Genomic DNA, 22,912 nt, shown 5'->3' on the forward strand with positions numbered 1-22,912 from the left:
TTTTTAGTTTGCACACATCACAAATTTTATTTTTAATAAATTTAATTTTAGGCATTCCTCCAATAAGTTATTTCGTTTCAATTTATAAAATTAATTTCATACTAACATGTCTTAGTCTCCTATATCAAAGCCATGCATCATCATTCAAAATAAAATAAAAAAATTTGTATCACAAAAATAATCAAGATCAACAATATAAATATTATAACTTCTTAAAGCTATCATAGATTTATTCTTATTTGATATTTCTAAAATACAAGCATGAGATTCAAATTTAACATTATATCTTTTATCACAAAGTTAACTAATGCTTATTAAGTTATGTTTCAAACCATCTATCAAAAGCACATATTCAAGATTTGATTTGTTACCAATATTTCCAATACTAATGAATTTTCTTTTATTGTTGATCCTGAAGGTAACATATCCTCCATCTCAAATAGTGAGCTTTAAAAAGTTTGTAGGATCTTCGGTCATATGCCTTGAGCATCCATTATCAAGATGTCATATTTTGCTCATAGCTCTTGTTTGGAGACATACATATAAGAAAGAGAGATTTGTTTTAAGTACCCATTTAACTTTGGATCCTTTATGATTAGATTTACTTTTTTTTCTTTTTGGCTTTAAATCATTTATGGTTTCTTTAGGAACCCAAACTAATTATAATGACTATTTTTTAAGAGAGTACACGTAGGCAAAGTGATCAAACTTTTCACAAAAGTTGTATTTAGCTTTAGGAGGAACATATAGTGTGAGTCATTTTATAAATTTATATATTATTACTTGTGAAACCAATACCTTCCTTTATATATCCACAACCTTATTTAGAAAGAATTATATTAAATGACTTGTTTCCAATTTTAAATTCCTTTAGTGTTTGTCATAGTAACATATTCTCGTTTTTAAGTGATTCTATTATATCAAAACTATCAATAGACTCACTTAAGCAATGTTCTAGTTTTTCATTCATGGTAAATAAGTCATTCTTTGTATTTTTCAAAGCATGCAATTCTAGTGATTTTTGAACTAACTCATTTTTAAGTTCAAAGCTAGACAATTCTAAATCTTTACATTTTGTGTAAGAAGTTGGAAGATGCTGACATACAGTTGTTATACTTATTTTTCAATGTATCAAATTTATTAACGAGTGAAACATGATCCCTTTTTAGCAAATTTATCAATCTTTTTAAGTTAATCATATAAATCATAAAATACATCAAGTAATTCTTGATGCAATAAAGAAGTTTTGGAAGAGTAAAATATGTCATCATTGAAAGCTATTAAGGTATAATTTGTTATATCTTCTTCATTAATTTGCTATTCTAGTTTTGACTTACTTGATTTATCCCATATTGCTTTGAGTACTTTCTTCTTTTTTGAATTAACTTTTTTTTTTAAATTGTGGATACTCTTTATTGAAGTATCTCAATTTTTTTGTACTCATAACATATGATTGCATCTTTCTTAGACTCACTTTTATTCTTACATTCTCATCTTACAATATTTGTCTTGTTTCTTCTGATGAACTTATTCAATTTTTTTTAAGAAGTATCACGTCTTTGAGCCTTTGCTCAAATAATCTTCTTTGGATTTCAGAGGAATATCCTTTTTTAAAAAAAGATTTTTATCCTCTAAATCATGCATTTTGCATATTATTCCATAGGTCATTTAAAGATCCTATGAGTTCTTCAAGAGAAATATTGTTCAAATTTTTAGCTTCTTGGATTGTCATTATCTTTGGGTCTTAACTTTTAGAAGGAGACCTTAAGATCTTACTCACTAATTCAAGATTAATATAAGTTTTATCAAGAGTTTTTAATTCATTACCAACATCCATAAAATGGGTATACATATCATCCATAGATTTACTTGGCTTCATTTTAAATAATTCATAACTATGAATTAAAAGATTAATTTTAGATTTTTTTTACTTTACTTGTGCCTTTATGAGTAACTTCAAGTGTATATCGTATATCTCTAAGTCACAAGAAGAAACTCGATTAAACTTATTTTTATCTAAAATATAAAATAAAACATTCATAGCTTTAACAGAAGGATTTTTTTAAACTAAACTCAACAACATTCCATAAATCAAAATCCATATAAAGTAAGAAAATCTATTTTTTAATAGGCATATTCCATCCCATTGAACATGGGAGGATGTGTGATAGAGTGACCATCTTGATTACTTAAAGGGATTACTTAAAGGGATCATTAAATAATTTGCACTTGTCCACCATATGTGTGTGATACTCTAGGTCGAATATTGAATTGACTATGAGTTGCACCTGTCAAAACTCTTTTCTGATTAAGTGAATTATTATCCTCATAATAATTCACTCAACTCATCAACTATTGACGTACTAGGCCACTAAGCCATAGTCCCCAAATGGTACAATAAGATCTAATCCATTGGACTTATTTGTCCTCAATTATTGTATATTTATAGTCCTTCATCTATCTAATATCCTAGAGATTATATATCAGGTATGGTACTATCAAGTCTATACGAAATTGATCCGAGTCTCTCTCTTATCGGATTCTCTCGGGGAACTCATTCTCTCTCAATTCGAGTGACCATAACTAGGGATTTGCCTAAGTGAGAATACATAAGATATTCTTCTTATGATACTAAGAGTGGATGATCCTTTATTAACACCCAATTGCTCTCAAAAATATATTTAGTCTAATAAATTCATCATTAGGTTTATCATCAAAATTCTAGACTTAATAATAATATCATATATCCACGTTGAGTATTAATGAGATAACATTTATTTATAGATGATAAGATAGATATTTCAAAGATAAGTTTCTTTGATATTTTAACAAGGTAAATTTTACAAACCTCGCTCAAGATTGTAATGCATTGCATCATGTCATCATCGTATAAGAAAATCCCTATACGATATGGAATGGAAGCTTCAAACTTTAAATAATTTTGACAATACGTAATTATCGCTTATAAGTCTTTAATGATTCACGAGTCTTTAGATGTTGCATAAGGTAGGAATAAACTATGAACAGTGTTCACATGTCAAAGGCCAAGTCGTCCATGACAATTTGCTGATAGATAGCGCATACTGACTGCATCATCGGGAATTGATGATAAAAGAATTTGTACGTAATCTCAATAAAAACAAGTTGGCAAATAGTCGGCAAATAGTTGAGAGCAAGTGCAAATAAAATAATTTGTACGTAATTATCGCATATAAGTCTTTAATGATTCACGAGTTTTTTTAAATAAGAATTTGAATATATGAGAGCAAGTGCAAATGTAAGCTCACTCTTTTATAAATAATTTGGCAAATAGTTGCCTCTCTGTTATTAAAAAAATTATTTCATTCCTTTTTATATTAAGAAATAAATAAAAATCAATTTTGATATTATTTTGAAATAAATAAACATAAATAGTTGCCTCTCCCGCAAGTTTAGACTGTTTGTTACGGAGATGACGACGAGGGCGGGCGGCCAATCCACCACGGAATCAAAACATAACTGCCCCAATCAGAGCTAATGTTATCGTGACACGGCCATTGCCTTAAACAAAGTGACCCCCCAAGACAAAAAGACTAATGGGGCCAACTCGAGAATGTGCGAGGCTCTCTTATGCGACCCAAAAACGACGTAACCTTATTTACCCATTTGAAATCGAGGAAGCCACGTCCTCCCTCCGCTTCGCTCTCCACTCTTTCTACTTGTACGTCAAGGCCAAGATCCGGAGATGGATCGCGAGCGACGTGGATCTCCCACCGAGCCCTTCTTCTTCTTCTTCTTCTTCTTCGATCCAAGGTCCGAGGCTGTGATTTCAAAACATCAGATCTGGCGTTCTTTTCCTTTGTTCTTGATCGAGGTTAGGTCGGTGCAAGGAAGAGACGGTGAAAGATGCTTCGGCTGCGGGCGTTTCGCCAGACCAACGGCAAGATCGTCAAGATCCAGCTTCACCCCACCTATCCCTGGCTTGTCACCGCCGACAACTCCGACCACGTCTCCGTCTGGAATTGGGAGCACCGCCAGGTCCGAGAATCTCATTCTTGCCTTCCTTTTTTTTTTCTTTTTCTTTCATGTTCCACTCTGTTTCTTCTTTAGGGTTACATTGGTTTTCACGACATCTTTGATCTGGTTCTTGATAGGTGATATATGAGCTGAAGGCCGGCGGCGTCGATGAGCGGCGCTTGGTTGGGACGAAGCTGGAGAAGCTCGCCGAAGGAGAAACTGGTACGCGAGTTGATTTCGTACGTTTCTCGTCTTAGTTTGGTTTTCTGTTGATGCTTGAAGATTACCAATTGGCTTAACGATGAGAATACGAGACTTGTCTTTTTCTCGAGTCTTTATGTTTATAAGAGTTCTTAATTTACTCGTGATAACTCAGTTATTCCGGTAAAATTAGAGGTTCCGCTCCTCAAGTTGAGTTCGGCTGTTGCAACTTCTACCACTATTATATGCTGCGTCCCAGATATGCCAAGTCTGCCAATGCCTGTTGGTATTTGGGACATTGCACTAGGCTGGTTTGTTTGGGAGTCCTCTTCTATTATGTTGATAAAATTGTTCAAGAATTTAAAATTCGAACGTAAACTAAACAAATTTGGTAACCTCTTTTTTGTGACATGAGATGGTGATTTAAATATACAAGGCAATCTAATGAACTTGATTTATTCATAATGGTTACCGATATCAGGTTAACGATTTTTCCTTTGGTATCAGCTCTCGTATTACGCACAGGGCACCTAAATTCTTCTTAAGTTGTTTATTAAATGTGCCAATTGACAGGCAATATTTGAAAATGTTACCATTCAAGTTGGTGAAATATGACAGATATTATCTGGACCTTGTTTAGGTAGAAGAGTGCTTGAAGAATAGTAAGGTGGATTAGCTTGTACTCAAGCATAATGGATAACGATCATTAATAATGATAAAGCTGGTGGCAGAAATTTGGTTGTAGTGCATCTGTCACACTTCTTTGGTTCCAGCGACCTATGCTGATGGCATTGTTAGCAAGAAAATGCTTGCTTTCCTGTTTTGACCAGAAACGGAAATGATCATTGTTTAATGTAATCACTTGCAAATTGCTTTTTATTTAAATTTGTGATTATAAATATTTCCAATTGTATATGAACTGAAACATGCATCTGTTAGTAGTTCTTTATCAGCTTTATCTTCATTATGCTGACAGAGTTCAGAGGAAAACCTACAGAGGCTATACGTGGAGGAAGGTAATGAATTTTATTGGTTTTGTTTTTTTTTTTCGTTTGAATTTCTTCGTGGTCTTTCACAGGCTTTACTGAAACATTAATTTATGAGTACTTTAGTGTGAAGCAAGTTGGTTTCTATGATGATGATGTGCGGTTCTGGCAACACTGGCGGAATCGCTCTGCAGCTGCTGAAGCACCATCTGCTGCCAATCAACAATCCTCAGCTTTTAGTTCACCTATTCCATCCACTAGAGGAAGACATTTTATCGTCATTTGCTGTGAGAACAAAGCCATATTTTTGGATTTGGTTACTATGCGAGGGCGTGATGTTCCTAAGCAAGAGCTCGATAACAGGTCTCTTCTATGGTATGACATATCATTCCAACCTTTTTCTTCTCTGGTTTTTCTGTGGACTGTAAAACAGTCATTTAAGTATTATGTATAAAGTATGCAGGTCTCTTTTCTTATCCCTCTGTATAAATTAATACCTTCTTTTGCTTTCTCTTCTTTGGGTAAATATTTTGGTTCCAAATGATAATGTGGACTCTAGGATAAATAATAATGTGGACCTGGTTATAGCTTTTCTAAATAAAGGTACAATACATGCTTTTTAGATGTAATCATGGTTTTTTAAACAAGTTTTCATAAACCTATTAATTTCTTTGACTTGATTTTGCCTTTATTGACTTGCTTAAGTTTAATGATTTACATGAAATACAATTGTTAATTTTGTTCCACATATTAAGATCTTGGTGATTGGTGGGGGGCCTTGTTTGACTGTAATGTCATAATGGAAATATTGGTCAAAAGCATGTTGTATGCCTTGTATGTTCTTAGACCTCACATAAACATTTTGAAAAAACAAAGCAGCAAAATGAACCTTTAATAACAAAAGTAGAAATAGAATATAAAAATGAAACGAAGAACTAAAAGAGTAAACTTGTCTATGAAAAATAAAAAGGAGGAAAAATAAGATGAAATGGTATCTTTTCCTCTCCTATCTCTCTCTCTCCTTCGTCTCCCCTCTTTCTCCCTCTCCCTCTCTCTCTTTTTATGGCGGTGGTACTGCAACAAGCTAGTCTTTGGTTGAAACTATATCTGGGTTTGTATATTGATAAGTGCCAGCCTATTTTTTGGTTCTTAATTGGACTGACAAAAGTTGGATGGAATGGTATCATCCAATCAGGGTTTTAATCATATATTTCTCAGTAGCTAAGAAGTTCTGTTTTATTTTTTGAGTCAACTCATTGTGTTTCTTTTATGTTATATGTTTGACCATTGCCTATGATTGTTGTTTCCTTTATCGTAATTGGTAGCGGAAACTGTTGCTGCTAAAATATTGCTGATTCCTTTATTATTTTGGATGTAGTTAATACTATTGCAACTGTTGTCTAGGGCATTGGTTTTGATAATCTTTTGCTACGGCTTGTTAAGATCTTGGTCCAGTACCGATACTTTCTTTTACTAAATAATTAATCAAAAATATGTTTTAAGACCTATTATGAAGTATTGATACGGGGGTGATGCAGAATGGATTTTGAAAGAAAGCTGACAGTACAGTTGTATTTGTCGAAATAAGTTTTTCGGATAGAAAAGAAACAAACTCAAGATAAAACTTTAATAAGATAAAAAAGAAAGCTCACCACTAACTTTAATATCACAAAGGGATACAGAAAGTTCACAACTCCAAGGATAATAAACAAGGATACAAAACTAAAAGCAAAAGACTCATCACTCAAGGAAGCATTCAAGAGATACAGAGTTTAAGAGAGCACTCTAAGAGAGCTTCTGCTGATATCATCAGTTTTTAAACTTCTTTCTAACCCTAAAACATCAAAATAAAATACTAGTGCATGAAACAACCCTTCATGCATAAGGAATTACGAGATTAAGTGTTTTACAGTTGCTAACTAACTCCTTTAATATGTTCTTTAGTCATGAAGAAAAGCATCTTGAAACAACTTTAACTTTGTATAGGAAATATGCTTATGAGTTATCATATTTGAGTGGGCTGAGTTGAAAACTATGAGGCAACATTGTGGGTTGAAAAAAATATGATAGCATCAGCGAGATCCATATAAGCAGATTGTAGCAAATTAGGCACTCCCGTGTCAATCTCCCCTGGTTGAAAAAGACTTGTCCTTAAGTCCTTATTTATTTCATCAACTTGATTATGATAAGGACTTAAATCAGCCACATTTAATGTTGGGGACACTTTGTAATCTTTCGGTAGCTCGATCTCATAAGCATTTTTACCAATTCTCTTAAGCACCTTGAATGGACCATCAGCCTTTGGTTTTAATTTTTCAAATTTGCCTGGTGGAAACCTCTCCTTCCTTAGATGAATCCAAATCAAATCACCTACATTAAACTCCATATGTTTTCTATGTTTGTTGGCAGCTTTTATGTACCTCTCATTTTGTTTTTCTATGGTTGCTTTAACACCCTTATGCAGCTTCTTTATTTGCTTAACTCTCTCATTAGCATCTCCACTAAATTGCTTAGTTGTTGAATGAGGGGCCAAGTCCAAAGGACCAGTAGGATTAGCACTATAAACAACCTCAAAAGGACTCTTTCCAATGTTATGATATGAGGAACGATTGTAGGAAAACTCAATTTGTGGAAAAATAAAATCTCATTGTTTAATGTTCTTGCCAACATAGCTTCTAAGTAAGTTTCCCAAGCTTCTATTTGTTACCTCAATTTGCCCATCGGTTTGTGGGTGATGCAAGCTATTGAAATTTAAAGAAGTACCCAGTTTCCTCCAAAGAGTTCTTAAAAAATGATTAAGAAATTTTGAATCTCGATCAGACACCGTAGTTCTTGGAATACTATGTAATTTAATAATCTCCTTAAAATACAAATCAGTAATATGAGATGTATCATTTGATTTGTTGCAGGGAACAAAATGAGACATTTTTAAAAATCTGTCAACAACAACCATGATAGAATCCTTGTTTATTTGAGTTCTTGGCAGTCCCAAAACGAAATCAAGGCTCACTTCTTCCATGGAGTATTTGGCACTAGCAATGAAGTGTATAAACCAGAATTTTGACTTCTTGTTTTTGCCAAATGACACACTCAGTATTGCTTTACGTGTCTCTCCACATCTCTAAACATCTCAGGCCAATAGAAATTTGATTGAACAAGAGTTGAGTCTTGTCCCTACCGAAATGTTCTCCCAAAACACTACCATGAGCTTAAGATAGAATTACTTGTCTCAAAGAACAAGATGGAACACACAAGGCATTAGCTTAAAAAAGAAAACTATCAAAGATAGAAAATTGTTGAAAGGAACATGATTTGCAATTCTGCCATATTGAGCCGAAATCCACATCATTCTCATAGAGATCTTTGAATATCTCAAATCCAATCACTTTGACTTCCATTGCTGATAATAAAGAATGCTTTCTGTTTAATGCATCAGCAATTACGTTTTGAACACCAGATTTGTGCTTGATTATAAAATTATATGATTGTAAGAACTCCACCCAAGTTGCATGCCTCTTGTTTAGCTTGTGTTGTTGGTTAATGAATTTTAATGCCTCATGATCAGAATATAGGACAAATTGCTTGGCTCTAAAGATACTAACTTCAATGAGATAAAGCTCGATAAATGACATAAAACTCCTTATCATAGGTAGAATATTTTCTTCTTGTATCATTCAACTTCTCACTAAAAAGGGTAATAGGCTTTCCGTCTTGACTCGAAACAATACCAATTCCTACATTAGATGCATCGCATACAACACCAATTAACTTTTCCTCTCCTCTCTTTCTTTCTTTCTTTCTTTCTCTCTCTCTCTCTCTCTCTCTCTCTCTTCTTCCTCTCTCCTCTTTCTCCCTCTCCCTCTCTCTCTTTTTGTAGCGGTGGTACTGCAACAAGCTATCTTTGGTTGAAACTATATCTGGGTTTGTATATTGATAAGTGCCAGCCTACTTTCTGGTTCTTAATTGGATTGACAAAAGTTGGATGGAATGGTATCAACCAATCAGGTTTTTAATCATATATTTCTCAGTAGCTAAGAAGTTCTGCTTTATTTTTTGAGTCAACTCATTGTGTTTCTTTTATGTTAAGTGTTTGACCATTGCCTATGATTGTTGTTACCTTTATCGTAATTGGTAGAGGAAACTGTTGCTGCAAAAATATTGCTGATTCCTTTATAATTTTGGATGTAGTTAATGCTGTTGCAACTGTTGTCTAGGGCATTGGTTTTGATAGTCTTTTGCTACGGCTTGTTAAGATCTTGGTCCAGTACCGATACTTTTTTTTACTAAATAATTAATCAAAAATATGTTTTAAGACCTATTATGAATTATTGATACGAGGGTGATGCATAATGGATTTTGAAAAAAAGCTGACAGTACAGTTGTATTTGCCGAAATAAGTTTTTTGAATAGAAAAGGAACAAACTCATGATAAAACTTTAATAAGATAAAAAAGAAAGCGCACCACCAAGTTTAATATCATAAAGGGATACAGAAAGTTCATCACCCCAAGGATAATAAATAAGGATACAAAACTAAAAGCAAAATACTCACCACTCAAGGATGTATCCAAGAGATACAGAGTTTAAGAGAGCACTCCAAGAGAGCTTCTGCCGATATAATCAGTTTCTAAACTCCTTTATAACCCTAAAACATCAAAATAAGTACTAGTGCATGAAACAACCTTTCGTGCATAGGGAATTACGAGATTAAGTGTTTTATAGCTGGTAACTAACTCCTTTAATGTGTTCCTTAGTCATGAATAATAACATGTTGAAATAGCTTTAACTTTGTGTAGGGAATATGCTTATGAGTTGTCATATTTGAGTGGGCTGAGTTGAAAACTACGAGACAATATTGTGGGCTGAAAAAAATATCATAGATCAACAAGGTCCTTATGAGCAGATTAGCAGTCTCATATTTCAGACCTCCTAAGTATCTTGCAATGGTTTGCTCTTCTGGTTCCATAAGCTCTCATTTTAAAATGAGATTATCGAATTCTGCTGTGTACTCCTCCATACTAAGATCTTTTTGTTTGAAATCATGGATTTTGAGAAAAATCTCTTGCCTATAATTGTCAGGTAAATATTTTCTCTTCAGCTCTCTTTTCATTTTCTCCCGTGTCACGATCATATTCTTCCCCTCACGTTCTCTTTGTTTCTTCAGATTTTCCCATCAAAAAGATGCATTCCGTCTAAATTTGAGTGCCACAAGTTTTACCTTATTTTGTTTTAGTGGTTTATAAAAATCGAAAATTCTTTCTATTGTATTAAGCCAATCGATAAAGTCATCAACATTGATTTTACCTTCAAACTCCGGAATATCTAGTCTTAGGTTGTATTTATTCTGTCACTCATCTTGGACTCCATGTTTTGCTCAAAATCTTCTCGATTCCCTTGGAAGAGGAGGTGTATTATCATCAGAAGTAAACTTTTGGACATCATTTTCATGCTGGTTGTTTCTATTTCAAAAATTTTCAATTATTTCATTTTTTTTCTTGCAGACTATGCAACAATCTTCGTAGCTGCAGCCTTAACGACTCAACATCATCTTCATGGTTGCTACCTTCACCAACTACATCTTTTCCATTCCGTCTTGCCATGATCTCTAACCTTTAGCTCTTATACCAAACTGATACGGGGGTGATGCAGAATGGATTTTGAAAGAAAGCCGATAGTACAGTTGTATTTGCCGAAATAAATTTTTTGGATAGAAAAAAAATAAACTCACGATAAAACTTTAATAAGATCGAAAAAAAGGTTCACCACCAAGTTTAATATTACAAAGGGATATAGAAAGTTTACTACCCCAAGGATAATAAACAAGGATATAGAACTAAAAGCAAAAGACTCACCACTCATGAACACATTCAAAAGATTCAGAGTTTAAGAGAGTTTAAGAGGAGGTGTTAAAGACTCAGCACTCCAAGAGAACTTTTGCCAATATCATCAGTTTCTAAACTCCTTTCTAACCCTAAAGCACCAAAATAAGTACTAGTGCATGAAACAACTCTTCATGCATAGGAAATTACGGGATTAAATGTTTTATAGCTGGTAACTAACTCCTTTAATGCGTTCCTTAGTCATAAAGAAAAGTATCTTGAAATAACTTTAACTTTGTGTAAGGAATATGCTCATTAGCTGTCATATTTGAGTGGGCTGAGTTGAAAATTATGAGGCAACATTATGGGCTGAAAAAAATACCATAGCATCAACAAGGTCCATATAAGCAGATTGTAGCAAGTTAGGCATTCCCGTGTCAAGTATGTAATAAAAACACATTCATAAAAACTTGTAAAATGCATGAAGTCAAAAAATTCTGATGAACATGCAATAATCATGATATCCTGGTCACTAAGCTTAGTTTTGCTTCTAGTTTCTATTGGAATAATAGAACAAGTAGATTGCAGTTGCTGATGTGGAACTAATTCTTAGCTATGTGACCACAGTGAGTAAAAATGCCATTATTTATGCTGTCATTCTGAGTCACAAGTCAAATTTGGTAAAATGAGATTTATTATCAACATCATATTATGGTCCATCCATACCAGTAGGATGACTGTGACCATGAGAAAGTCCTATTTCTCAGCCAAATACTCTCATCCATTTGAATTCATCTACCTCCTTCTCTTTGCTTTGTCTTTTCTTTCTTAAACCAATCTAGTGGATAATTTGGTGCCATGATTGTCATTTTGGATGGCATGGGTGAATTACTTGTTTTTAATCCTCACTCCACCAATCTGTATTTGTGAATAAAAAATGTAAGATCCATGATACTGGCCTCATGAAGACCAACCTTACTTTAATATTGTGGACCTCATGACCAAGTTAGATGGAGAAGTATTTTTATTCTTTTTAAATTGTTGTTCATTGATAATATTTAATGAATTTACTGAGTGTGATGAGTGATCTTGCCTCTTGTGGATGCTGTAATTACATGAGCTAAGCTAATTATGATTAGTGGTGCTAGAGATAGAAAAACTCATAAGAAGACTTTATTCAAACCATGGTTTGCAGTACCGATCCGTACCGCCCGGTACGGGCGGTACGTACCGGTCCGTCAGACTTCCGGTACGCAGACCATATGTTACCGTTCCGGTACTGTAGCAGTACTGTAGCACTGCTACAGTACTCGACACGCTTGAATATACCGCTTGGTACACCTGGGTGTACCAAGCGGTATACCGTACCGTACCGATACCGAGCCCAGGTCGAAACTCTGGTACGGTACGGTATTGCGAACCTTGATTCAAACTACTAAAAAAAAGAATTGAGTGATCTAAATTTAGTAAGATATTGTTTTACATAGAGCTCAATGGTGGAAAAAAAATTCATTTAGTCTATCCCAAATAGTTTGATCCTTACAACTTATTTTTATTGGTTAGATTGGGCCCCATAAATATTGCCAAAATGTCTGAAATTGCCTTATGAGTTGTATGGCGGAAGTTGACAAGGACCATTGTGTATGATCCTCAAATGCTGAGATGGTCTCATTGATGACATCAAGACATGCATGAGAAATGTCAGTGTCCCTTTCTAGGGCACTTGGACTAGTTGTCCCTGAGGGGACCCCACCAATGCAAAATCCAATGGTGTTTTGAATTTCTTCTTGCAGTTTATGATGTTACTGATGGGACCTGTTTTCGGCACACAAGGATATCAAAGAATGGCTTACGTCGGCTCCCAACATTTATTTCAGAGGACTACAAAGTTTGTCTGCAGCAGCCAGCTGAGAGGAAGTACGATTCTGTGCACAACGAGAATATAAGGGAGTGGTATGTGCAACTATTCAATTTAAAGGAAAGGAGGCTATTTGAATTGATATAGTTGAAAATGTCTGGAGAACTGTTGTATTGTTGCTGCAACAAACAAAAGAAAAGGAGAAGATGTAAAAGAAAAAGACTGGGAAGAATGAACAATGTTTGGTGAAGAACTTTTATTCTAAGAAACCACTAGTCTTTTTAGATCAGCTGCATGTAACTTTTCTATATCCTGTCCTAAACTATGCCATTCTAGGTTGCTTGAAGGAATAAAAATAGTTGTATTTCCTTTTCTTTTCTCAGCCTAGTTACCTTTCAAATGAACTGGAGTTTTGAGTCCTTCAAGATTTTGCTTCCCAAAATTTCAATATCTACTGGTTGCCTATAGCTTAGGATAAAACATTAATTGGTCTTGCTCTTCTGTTTGGATAACTAATTCAGTTCTAGGGTATCCCAGAGAAAGTATGATGAGTGTTCTTGTAGAGATACAGAAAATGTAGACCAGACAGAGTTCATATCTTATAAATCTTACCTTGTTCAACTCTGATCTGAATTTGGAAGATCACTTGTCATATGCACCACTTTAGTCTTTGAGTTTCCCTCACCTTCTTTGGTTTTGTTCATCACTTTTCCCTTTTCTCTTTGAGCAGGGAGAATTTTAGAACCGAGGGTTTTTAGAATAAGGATTTCTCACTATATTGGAAGCAAATTTGGTATCATATACTCATGCTATGACAAATTGACTGGTGGCAGGGTAGAATGTCATGGTTGCATTGCCTGTGGGCATGGCACACGGTAATATCCTACTTGCTCTTTCCTGTGTTGTCAAGGTAACCTTTAGCTGAGGCTTCTGCACCCCCTGGCAGTGAACTTTCTGCAATGGCTTGAGGATAAGATGTGGTAGTTTGATGGTTTGTAATGATTTTGTACAACATTGATGCTCTGAAATGATACAGCGGTATAATGCTGAGGAAGTCCAAATAAGACTTTGTTTCAAGCTACGGAAGGATGCCTATTTGACTGAGGATCTCACCCTTTATTATGTTTGAGAATCAATTGCCTGTCTCTAATAGCTGTCAATAGCTTTTTCATTATCACTGTTGTTGCTCCATTTGGGCCTTTGACTTTTCTGTCAAACTGGTCTTCCATTGGTCTTCAACATTCATCATTGATTCTTTCTTGGTTGGACAGTATCTACATATAAATATCTGGACTTGTATTTCTATGCAGTATGGAATTTCTATCCAGATCTGCTACTGGTGATGGCCCACTTGTTGCTTTTGGTGGATCAGATGGTGTAATAAGAGTTCTGTCAATGATAACATGGAAGGTTTTGACACCTACACTGTGCTGTGTCTAAATATCTGCTTGCATTGTTATTGAAAATGTTAGCTAGAGTTCCGCTTTGCAGCTTGTCCGTAGGTATACTGGTGGCCATAAAGGATCGATCACTTGCTTGATGACATTTATTTCATCTAGTGGCGAGGTAATATCTTGTTTAATTTTGGCTATTGTATTTGAGGCTAGAATAGCTTCACTTTATCCATATTAGGATTATATTGCATGTTATTGTCTTAAGAATTCCTATCAGTGATATCTACAAATATATTGTTCTCTGATCAATGCGACTTTGGGTCTCCACAGTGACTGAGAGATGATAACAACTTTGAGATGCTTTGTTCACTGATTCCTAAGTTCCTTTGAGCCCTTTTAGATTTGGTGCAGAGATATCTCGAGTTACTTCACTGTAATAGCAGTTCGCAAAGCAGAACATGTCCATTTTAATTGTAATATACTAGAGTGGATGGCTGGATTTTCGATTGCTTAGCTACTAATTCAAATAAAATGTTGATTTAATTAAGTTTGTTAGCAGTTTAGCACCCATGGTCTTATATGATTATTTAAAGATAATTATATCATAAAGTTGCTATTTCCTTTATAGTTTTAGACTTTTACTTGATAGTTCATTAGGTAAGTTTTATGTTGTATATGTATTTTATGCGAAATAATAATTTTATATCTTGATAACTAAGATATCCGGCATAAATGATGCCAAAAACAAATCAAAACACTAAATACACCACAGCTTTCTTATTTTGCATATGTATGGAGCCTGCAACATTGTATAATGATCCAAAATTGTTAAGAAAATTTCTTCTTTCAGTAATTTTTAAATATTTATTGTTTTTTATCTGATTGGAAATTGCATACACCTTGTCATTTTGGTTATTGAAGTATAGAAAAGACCTTTAATGAACTTAGGACATGTTCAGACCTCGGAGAAATGATGCCATTCCTTGCTTCTTTTCAAAGGACAAAATATCATTCTAGCCTATTATGAGTAATATTCATGGTTGGTCTATGAAAGAACTATTTTTCTTGACCTCAGATGGGGGACAATAAGTAGAGACAATGATGCAAAATCAACTAATGTTTGTTGGTTTTGCTTCTTGAAGGGCTTCCTTGCTGATACTTTGATATCAGCAAGGCAGGGACAAAACCTGTTATCGTACATTGCTCGGAACATGCTGGGAGTTTGCAACTTGTCTTAAAGGTTGCGATTGGTGGAACCCTAGAATCTGACTGGTATTATTTAGAAAACTGCATCACCTCAAGTTGGAAGTATGGCTCAAGCCATGCAAGGCATGGTTGATATTTGCTCAATATATGTTATCCAGTAATTCTTGGTTTCTTCATCATTTGGCAAGGTCAGTTGGGAGGAAAAGAAAAAGATGCGACATTTCTTGTTTGGTGGTTGACTCAGAAGAAATATGTGAGAGGGGTTATTAGATTATCTGCATTTAAAAATAAGTCCATTAAAGTTTTATTTGATTTTTCATGTATGTCCATGTTGCTGTGGTTTTTATATGTACAGTACCATATAATGTTGTCTGCATTTTCAGGTATTCCTAGTTTCTGGGGCAAGTGATGGTCTGCTTATAATATGGAGTGCAGACCATATCCATGATTCACGTGAACTTGTGCCCAAGCTTAGTTTAAAGGTAGCTTAATCTTCTTTTGTTTTTTTCCCTTTCTTTGCTAGTGGTTTATGATAGAATATCTGTTGCCTTCTTCCAGTTCGTTTCTCAGTATATCCCTTTGTTTCTTAACAACTAAAGGATAAGTCCTCATTTTATTTCTGGATTAAGATGAAACAAATAGTGTCTGGTTAGACTAAATATACTTTGACAATAACCTTTGCAAGGCACATGATGGAGGGGTGGTGGCTGTTGAGCTTTCAAGGGTGATGGGAAGTGCACCTCAACTCATCACTATTGGTGCTGATAAAACTTTAGTTATATGGGACAGTATCTCATTCAGGGTATGTTGTATTCTGACCTGATACTCATACCATCATAAGTTTCTGTCAGTCTCTTTTGCCACAATAGTCTATATCCAATTGCAGGAACTTAGGCGTATAAAACCAGTTCCAAAACTTGCTTGTCATAGTGTGGCATCTTGGTGCCATCCCCGCGCTCCAAACCTTGATATTCTTACTTGTGTTAAAGATTCTCATATCTGGTATGCGTTTCCTCTTTCTTTGTGTAAGTTCGATCCTTTATGCTCGTTACCTAGTTGCTGAGGCATGTTTCCTTAAGTTGGGATATGCTATGGTCATTATAGTTTCTTTTGGCTTTAATAACAGGGCTATCGAGCATCCAACTTATTCAGCTTTGACGAGACCATTGTGTGAATTATCATCACTTATTCCTCCACAAGTGCTTGCATCAAATAAGAAACTCAGGGTATGCCACTAAATTTCTAGTGTCTGAATGATTGGACAAATATATCATTCTATGACATGGGAAGTTCTTTTCTTTGTCGTTTATATTGATTGGACAGTTGCAACTCTGGTTATCAGTTGTGACCCCCAAGATATTATTCAAGTTAATCACATTCTGCCTTCATAGTTTACTAGAAAGATTCAATTAGGCTAAGTGAAATCCCTTGTTTCAAAGGGTTTCATTGATGGTGCTTTTTTGCATTGATGAACCTGTTTTTGTTGGAGGTACATATGATGCAATTGGAGGTTACGTTTTTAATCTTGTAATTCAAGTTGCAAACTATTGTTAACATTATAAAATCTAAGGCTAAATTGCTGCTTTTTTAAGCATTTGGGTCCATTTTGCTCCTTTCTAGTGCATGATTGCACTTAAAGTAGTGCTTTTTTTTGAACTTTTGACATTCACTAAAGCACGGTCCAGTTGGACCATCACTTGCGAGCATGGATCTAAGGCCTTTGTATTAAATCTGGTATTTTTTTGATGATAACATGATTGTTATTTTTTTTTCAAGGTTAACCATGTTTCAAATCATAGGTGACTTTCTTGATCACTCAATTGTTAAAGACCATTTAAGCTGACTTGGAGGTTTACTTTTTTATAATTTTCTAGTTTCCATGAAGAATACATCATATCTTTGATCCTTGTACTTACATGGTATGTTCTTTCTTTTTGTTACTGTTGGTCAGTCATATTACAAATAGTTTGCCTTTGTTCACATAGGAAACAGAACCTTTATTTGGTCTTCCTGAAAGAATATGCCTGAAAACAAGGGTGTATATTGCAGGTGTACTGCATGGTTGTACATCCATTGCAACCACATCTTGTGGCTACAGGAACCAATATTGGTGTTATTTTAAGTGAACTCGATGCACGGGCTCTTCCAGCTGTAGCTGCTCTACCGACACCACCTGGTGGCAGAGAACATTCTGCTGTGTACACAGTTGAAAGAGAGCTCAAGTTATTAAACTTTCAACTGACTAATACTACTAATACATCTCTTGGGAGCACTGGCACCATTTCTGAAACAGGAAAATCCAGGATGGAAACTGAACAATCGCTTGTTAAGCAGACAAAGAAGCATATCAGCACACCTGCTCCACATGATTCATTTTCTATTCTCTCCATAAGCTGTTCTGGAAAGTGAGTTTCTTTTCTTAAATTGATGTGTTATTTATACTATTTTAGTCTTTGCTTAGTTCTTTAACACCTTTATGTTCTCCGAGTATTTCCCGTTGGTCGATGGAAAGATAAACTGCAACTCCCATGCATGGCCTCCACCATCATGTTGTAGGGTTTATACCGATTTTGTTCGCCTTAGCTTCCTTGGTAGCAACTTTCATTTACTTGGCCTTGTCCTCTGACTTATCGGACTACCTTAAGCGAATATGAGCTCTGGAGCAATCCAACTCTCCAACCTATCACGGCCTTAGCTGGAATTGCCTAAGGCGTGAGGCACCCTTGCGGCCGAGATGCGAACTTAGCTTGCATTGCCTAAGTCGCGCTTCGCCCTTGCGATTTGCATCCGCAAAGATCAGCCCACTTGTAACCTCTCGCAGGTCCCGAAGGACCTGTAAAAAGAGAAAGTTGGTTAGTTCAAAGAACGAGCGACGGACAAGTCTCGATGTCTCGCGAAAAGGGGAAGCTTTACAAGCAATTCAGCGAGCACCTTGTGTGCACAAGAGAAAAGAGGGAGAGGAGGAAAACAAGGACTTTAGAGGGTTGAACGAACAGCTGCAAATCCACAAACGACTGCTCACCGGGTGCCGGGCGCGACAACAAGTTCCCGTCAAGGTAACGTGCGAACTTGCGAAAGGTTGTTCAACGCTCGACACTATACCGGAGCCCCATCCAGCCTTGTGCCACCCGGGGGGTTCAAAGGGGCTGAGATGGCTGATGTTTTGGTGAGCGGAGGCGGGCTGTAGAAAACAGCCCGCGGCACATAAAAACGGAGTTGTTTTGGGCTGTTTTGGGGCTGTTTTGCTCGGTTCGGTGAGCGGTCGCTTTGTAGCGCTGCAACTTGTTCGAACTTACATTTTTACAAGCAAAATGACTAAAAACCAAGGCAAAACAGGCTGCCAAGTAGTTGTACATGTAGATGAGAGCGACGAACGGTTCGTTGAACGGAGTTGTTGCGGGTGCGCGACGACCGTTCGTGACATTCTCCCCCACTTAAACTGTCGACGCCCTCGTCGATGCTTGTTTGTAGTTGTTGATGATGGCCTTTTCATGTCGTAGGGCGTCTTCAGGCTCCCAGCTGGCTTTAGTTCAGGGAAGCTTTCGCCACTTCACCAAGTACTCTGTCTGCTCAGCTTCATTGGGTAGCTTTAACTTGTGGTCCGCCAGAATGGTTTCAACTCGCTTCTCGTAGGAGGTTATGATGGGAGGTAGCCGAGTTGGAACACTTCGGGCAGCATCTTGCGGATCCGAGTGGTAGGCTTTTAGGTTGCTGGCGTGAAGAGCGTTGTGAATTTTGAACCATGCCGGCAGCTGCAACTTGTAAGAGACGTTGCCTACCCTACTGATAATTAGGAAGGGCCTTTCATACTTGCGCACCAATCCTTTGTGGACTTTGTTCCTATAGAATTGGAGTAATGCTAGTTGGAGCTTTACCAATACTAAATCGCCAACTTTGAACTCTTGCGGTCGCCTTCCCAAGTCTGCCCACTTCTTCATCCTTTTTGCCACCTTCTAGTACGCCCGCACAATATCTGCATTTCGGTGCCACTCCTTTGCGAAGTGGTAGGCTGACGGACTACTCCCAGTGTACCCAATTGTCATGGTGTGCGGAGTCGACGGTTGTTGTCCTGTAATGATCTCGAAGGGGCTCTTGTTGTTGGGAAATCATTGGGGGCGACATCATATGCGCAGCGGAAGAACAAGAAAACAAAAATCCCCGATTCCCAAAAAGATGTTCGTCGTCGTGCGAAGATTGGTGCGCAAAAATCCGCAAAACACAAAACTGCGTATAGAGTAGGTTGTGTTACCTAGGGAGATCGTATATCCCTGTTTTCTTGCAAATCCTTAGGAGAGGATGAAGGAGGTCAAGCGTCCTCCTCTCTAGCGGTGATCTACACAGCAGGGTTGTGACGACGCTCCTCAAAACTCCAGGCCTACTCTGAGGTGGAGAGGGAGAGGAGAATAGGAAAGGCAAGCAAAGACTCTAGCCTATGAGGCTGTGAATCCCTTCTATTTATAGAGATCCCGTGTCAAACCCTAATGGGTCCTTCCCTAGTGGGTATTGGATCTGCATCCAATAAGACAAGGGCTCCGTCGGATATCTCATATCCGAACCTCTACTCATCGCAATGCCTACCATATGTGTGTGACCCTCTAGGCCCAATATCGAGCTGGCCGTGAGTCATACCTGTCAGAACTCCTTCTAACTCAGTGAATTATTATCTCTATAATAATTCACTCGACTCATCGACTACGGACGTACTAGGCCACTACGCCGTAGTCCCCAGACAATATAGGGGAATCCAATCCATTGGACCTGTCTGTCCTTAGTTACCATGTACCTATAGTCCCTCATCCATCTAATATCCCAGAGACCGTATATCGAGCATGGTGCTGTCAGACCCATACGGTTTCTACTCGAGTCTCGCTCTAATCGAATTCTCCCGGAGAACTCTTTCTCTCTCAACCCGAATGACCCTGGCCAGGGATTTGTCTGAGCAAGAACACATAGGATATTCCTCTCATGATGCCGAGAGTGGATGATCCTCTATTGACACTCAATAGCCCTCGTAAGGTCGACTACCACTCCCAATGACCAGCTGTACTAGATCTGGGGACAGCCAAACCTATAAGTCTGGTATCAAAGAGTGGAGCACTCATACAGGACATCCTTGGTGTCTCAAGTCTAAGGACCAGATACACCACTAGGACTACGGAATCGCTGTCTGACAATAAGGCATCATCAACCATCCAGCATTCCGTAAGCGGATCAATCAGTGAACTCATTCTCCAATGAGCACCTGTACTGTATCCCTAGTGTCCCTACACGAGCAGCTATGAGACCAGCTGCATCCATCATATGGACGGGTATACAGCACACCAGTCTATCCGGTTATCACGATGTCCCTCTCGAGTAACCTATGACCGGGATTATTTAAGATGTGTGTTTAAAGGTGAATCGATCTCATTATCGTGATCTCATCACGATCCGATTCCCATTGCACAAATCCAAGGACATCACAATATATATATATATGCACATATGCAATTGTTATAAAGTGATATACGCCAAAATATAATAAGCAAAAAGATTATGTATCAAGTCACACGTGCCATCACTCACGTGATTGGCTTGCTGGGCACATATGACTAGCAATCTCCCACTTGACCTAAAGCCAATCACCTATGTGTCTGATCCCCATCAGACTCCTGTGACGCTCAAAGACAATCTGAGACAACGGCTTTGTCAATGGATCTGCAATGTTATCTTCGGATGGAACTCTTTTCACTGCTATTTCTCCTCGGGTTACGATCTCTCTGATAAGTTGGAACCTCCTCAGAATACTTCTGATGAGACCCAGGTTCCCTTATTTGAGTAATCGCCCCGTAGTTGTCGCAATATAAGGAAGTCGGCTCCTCGTTACTCGGCACGACTCCCAAATTTGTGATGAACTTCTTCATCCAGACTCCCTCCTTTGCTGCATCTAATGCGGCAATGTACTCCGCCTCTGTGGTCGAGTCAGCAGTGGTATCTTGCTTGGAACTCTTCCAACACACTGCTCCTCCATTCAAGGTGTACACATACCCTGAATTCGACTTGCTATCATCGACATCAGACTGAAAACTTGAGTCAGTGTAGCCTTCAACCTTAAGGCTATTACCTCCATATACTAGTAAAAGATCCTTAGTCCTTCTCAAGTACTTAAGGATACACTTTACTGCTTTCCAGTGCTCCAAGCCTGGATCCGCCTGATACCTGCTCGTGACACTCAGAGCATGCGCTATATCAGGCCTAGTACATAGCATGGCATACATGATAGACCCTATTGCTGAGGCATAAGGTATCATATTCATGTTTGCCCTTTGGAATTTTTCATGCCAAACCTTTTGACAATGGTTTCTATGTACCTGGACTGGGACAAGCCAAGCATCCTCTTGGATCTATCTCTATAGATTCTAATCCCCAAGATATAGGATGCTTCCCCTAAGTCCTTTATGGAGAAGTGTCTAGATAACCAAGTCTTTACTGTGGATTGCATTCCTACATCATTCCCAATGATGAGGATGTCATCCACATATAACACCAAAAAGGTGATAGTGCTCCCACTTACCTTTCTGTATACACAAGGCTCATCTTCGTTCTTAACGAAGTCATAAGATCTGATTGCCTCATCAAATCTTATGTTCCAACTTCGGGAAGCTTGCTTTAGTCTATAAATGGATCTAAGCAACCTACACACCTTATTTGGGCAGTTCTTGGACACGAATCCCTCAAGTTGCATTATATACACTTCCTCCTCGAGGTTCCCGTTGAGTAATGCGGTTTTCACATCCATCTGCCAGATCTCATAATCATAGTGTGCTGCAATAGCCAATAGAATTCTGATGGATTTTAGCATTGCTACGGGTGAGAAAGTTTCGTCGTAGTCAACACCTTGCCTTTGACGATGCCCCTTAACCACTAGCCTTGCTTTATAGGTCTCTACCTTTCCATCTACTCCGATCTTTTTCTTAAAGATCCACTTGCAACCGATGGGTACAATACCTTCGGGCGCATCAACTAGGTTCCAAACCTTATTGGAGTACATAGAATCCATCTCAGAATTCATGGCTTCTTGCCACTTCCCGGAGTCTATACTCATAATAGCCTCCTCGTAGGTCTGAGGATCAATATCCTCTACATCCTCTACTCTAATATGTCCTACATATCTCTCAGGAGGATGGGATACTCTATCAGACCTGCGTAAAGTTGAAACTTGTGTATTAGGTACCTGAACAGACTCGGGCTGTAGAGTGGTGCTTGAGCTTGGTTCTCCAACCTCGCTCAACTCTATCATTCTCCCATTGTCTCCGCCAAGAATGTGTTCCTTCTCGAGGAACACTGCTCTCTTAGCTACAAAGACCTTTTGGTCCTCGAGATGATAGAAATAATACCCACAAGTTTCCTTAGGGTATCCCACAAATATGCATCGCTTTGTCCTTGATTCTAACTTATCGGGGTTGTGTCTTTT

General features: G+C 37.3%; 1 protein-coding gene across 1 annotated transcript in view; it reads left to right on the plus strand.

Moving 5' to 3' along the window:
- Positions 1 to 3,748: 3,748 nt before the first annotated feature.
- LOC135678865 (uncharacterized) overlaps positions 3,749 to 22,912 on the plus strand; it is a 74,921-nt gene continuing 55,757 nt past the window's right edge. Inside the window, exons 1-11 of the mRNA XM_065192100.1 lie at positions 3,749 to 4,017; positions 4,134 to 4,218; positions 5,174 to 5,213; positions 5,310 to 5,558; positions 14,170 to 14,269; positions 14,351 to 14,425; positions 15,843 to 15,941; positions 16,145 to 16,261; positions 16,346 to 16,461; positions 16,586 to 16,685; positions 17,509 to 17,864. Of these exons, the coding sequence (XP_065048172.1) occupies positions 3,886 to 4,017; positions 4,134 to 4,218; positions 5,174 to 5,213; positions 5,310 to 5,558; positions 14,170 to 14,269; positions 14,351 to 14,425; positions 15,843 to 15,941; positions 16,145 to 16,261; positions 16,346 to 16,461; positions 16,586 to 16,685; positions 17,509 to 17,864 (1,469 nt within the window). The 5' untranslated portion in view covers positions 3,749 to 3,885. The remainder of the gene's footprint in view (positions 4,018 to 4,133; positions 4,219 to 5,173; positions 5,214 to 5,309; positions 5,559 to 14,169; positions 14,270 to 14,350; positions 14,426 to 15,842; positions 15,942 to 16,144; positions 16,262 to 16,345; positions 16,462 to 16,585; positions 16,686 to 17,508; positions 17,865 to 22,912) is intronic.

Source organism: Musa acuminata, chromosome BXJ1-1, assembly GCF_036884655.1.
Source record: "Musa acuminata AAA Group cultivar baxijiao chromosome BXJ1-1, Cavendish_Baxijiao_AAA, whole genome shotgun sequence".
NCBI lineage: Eukaryota > Viridiplantae > Streptophyta > Magnoliopsida > Zingiberales > Musaceae > Musa > Musa acuminata.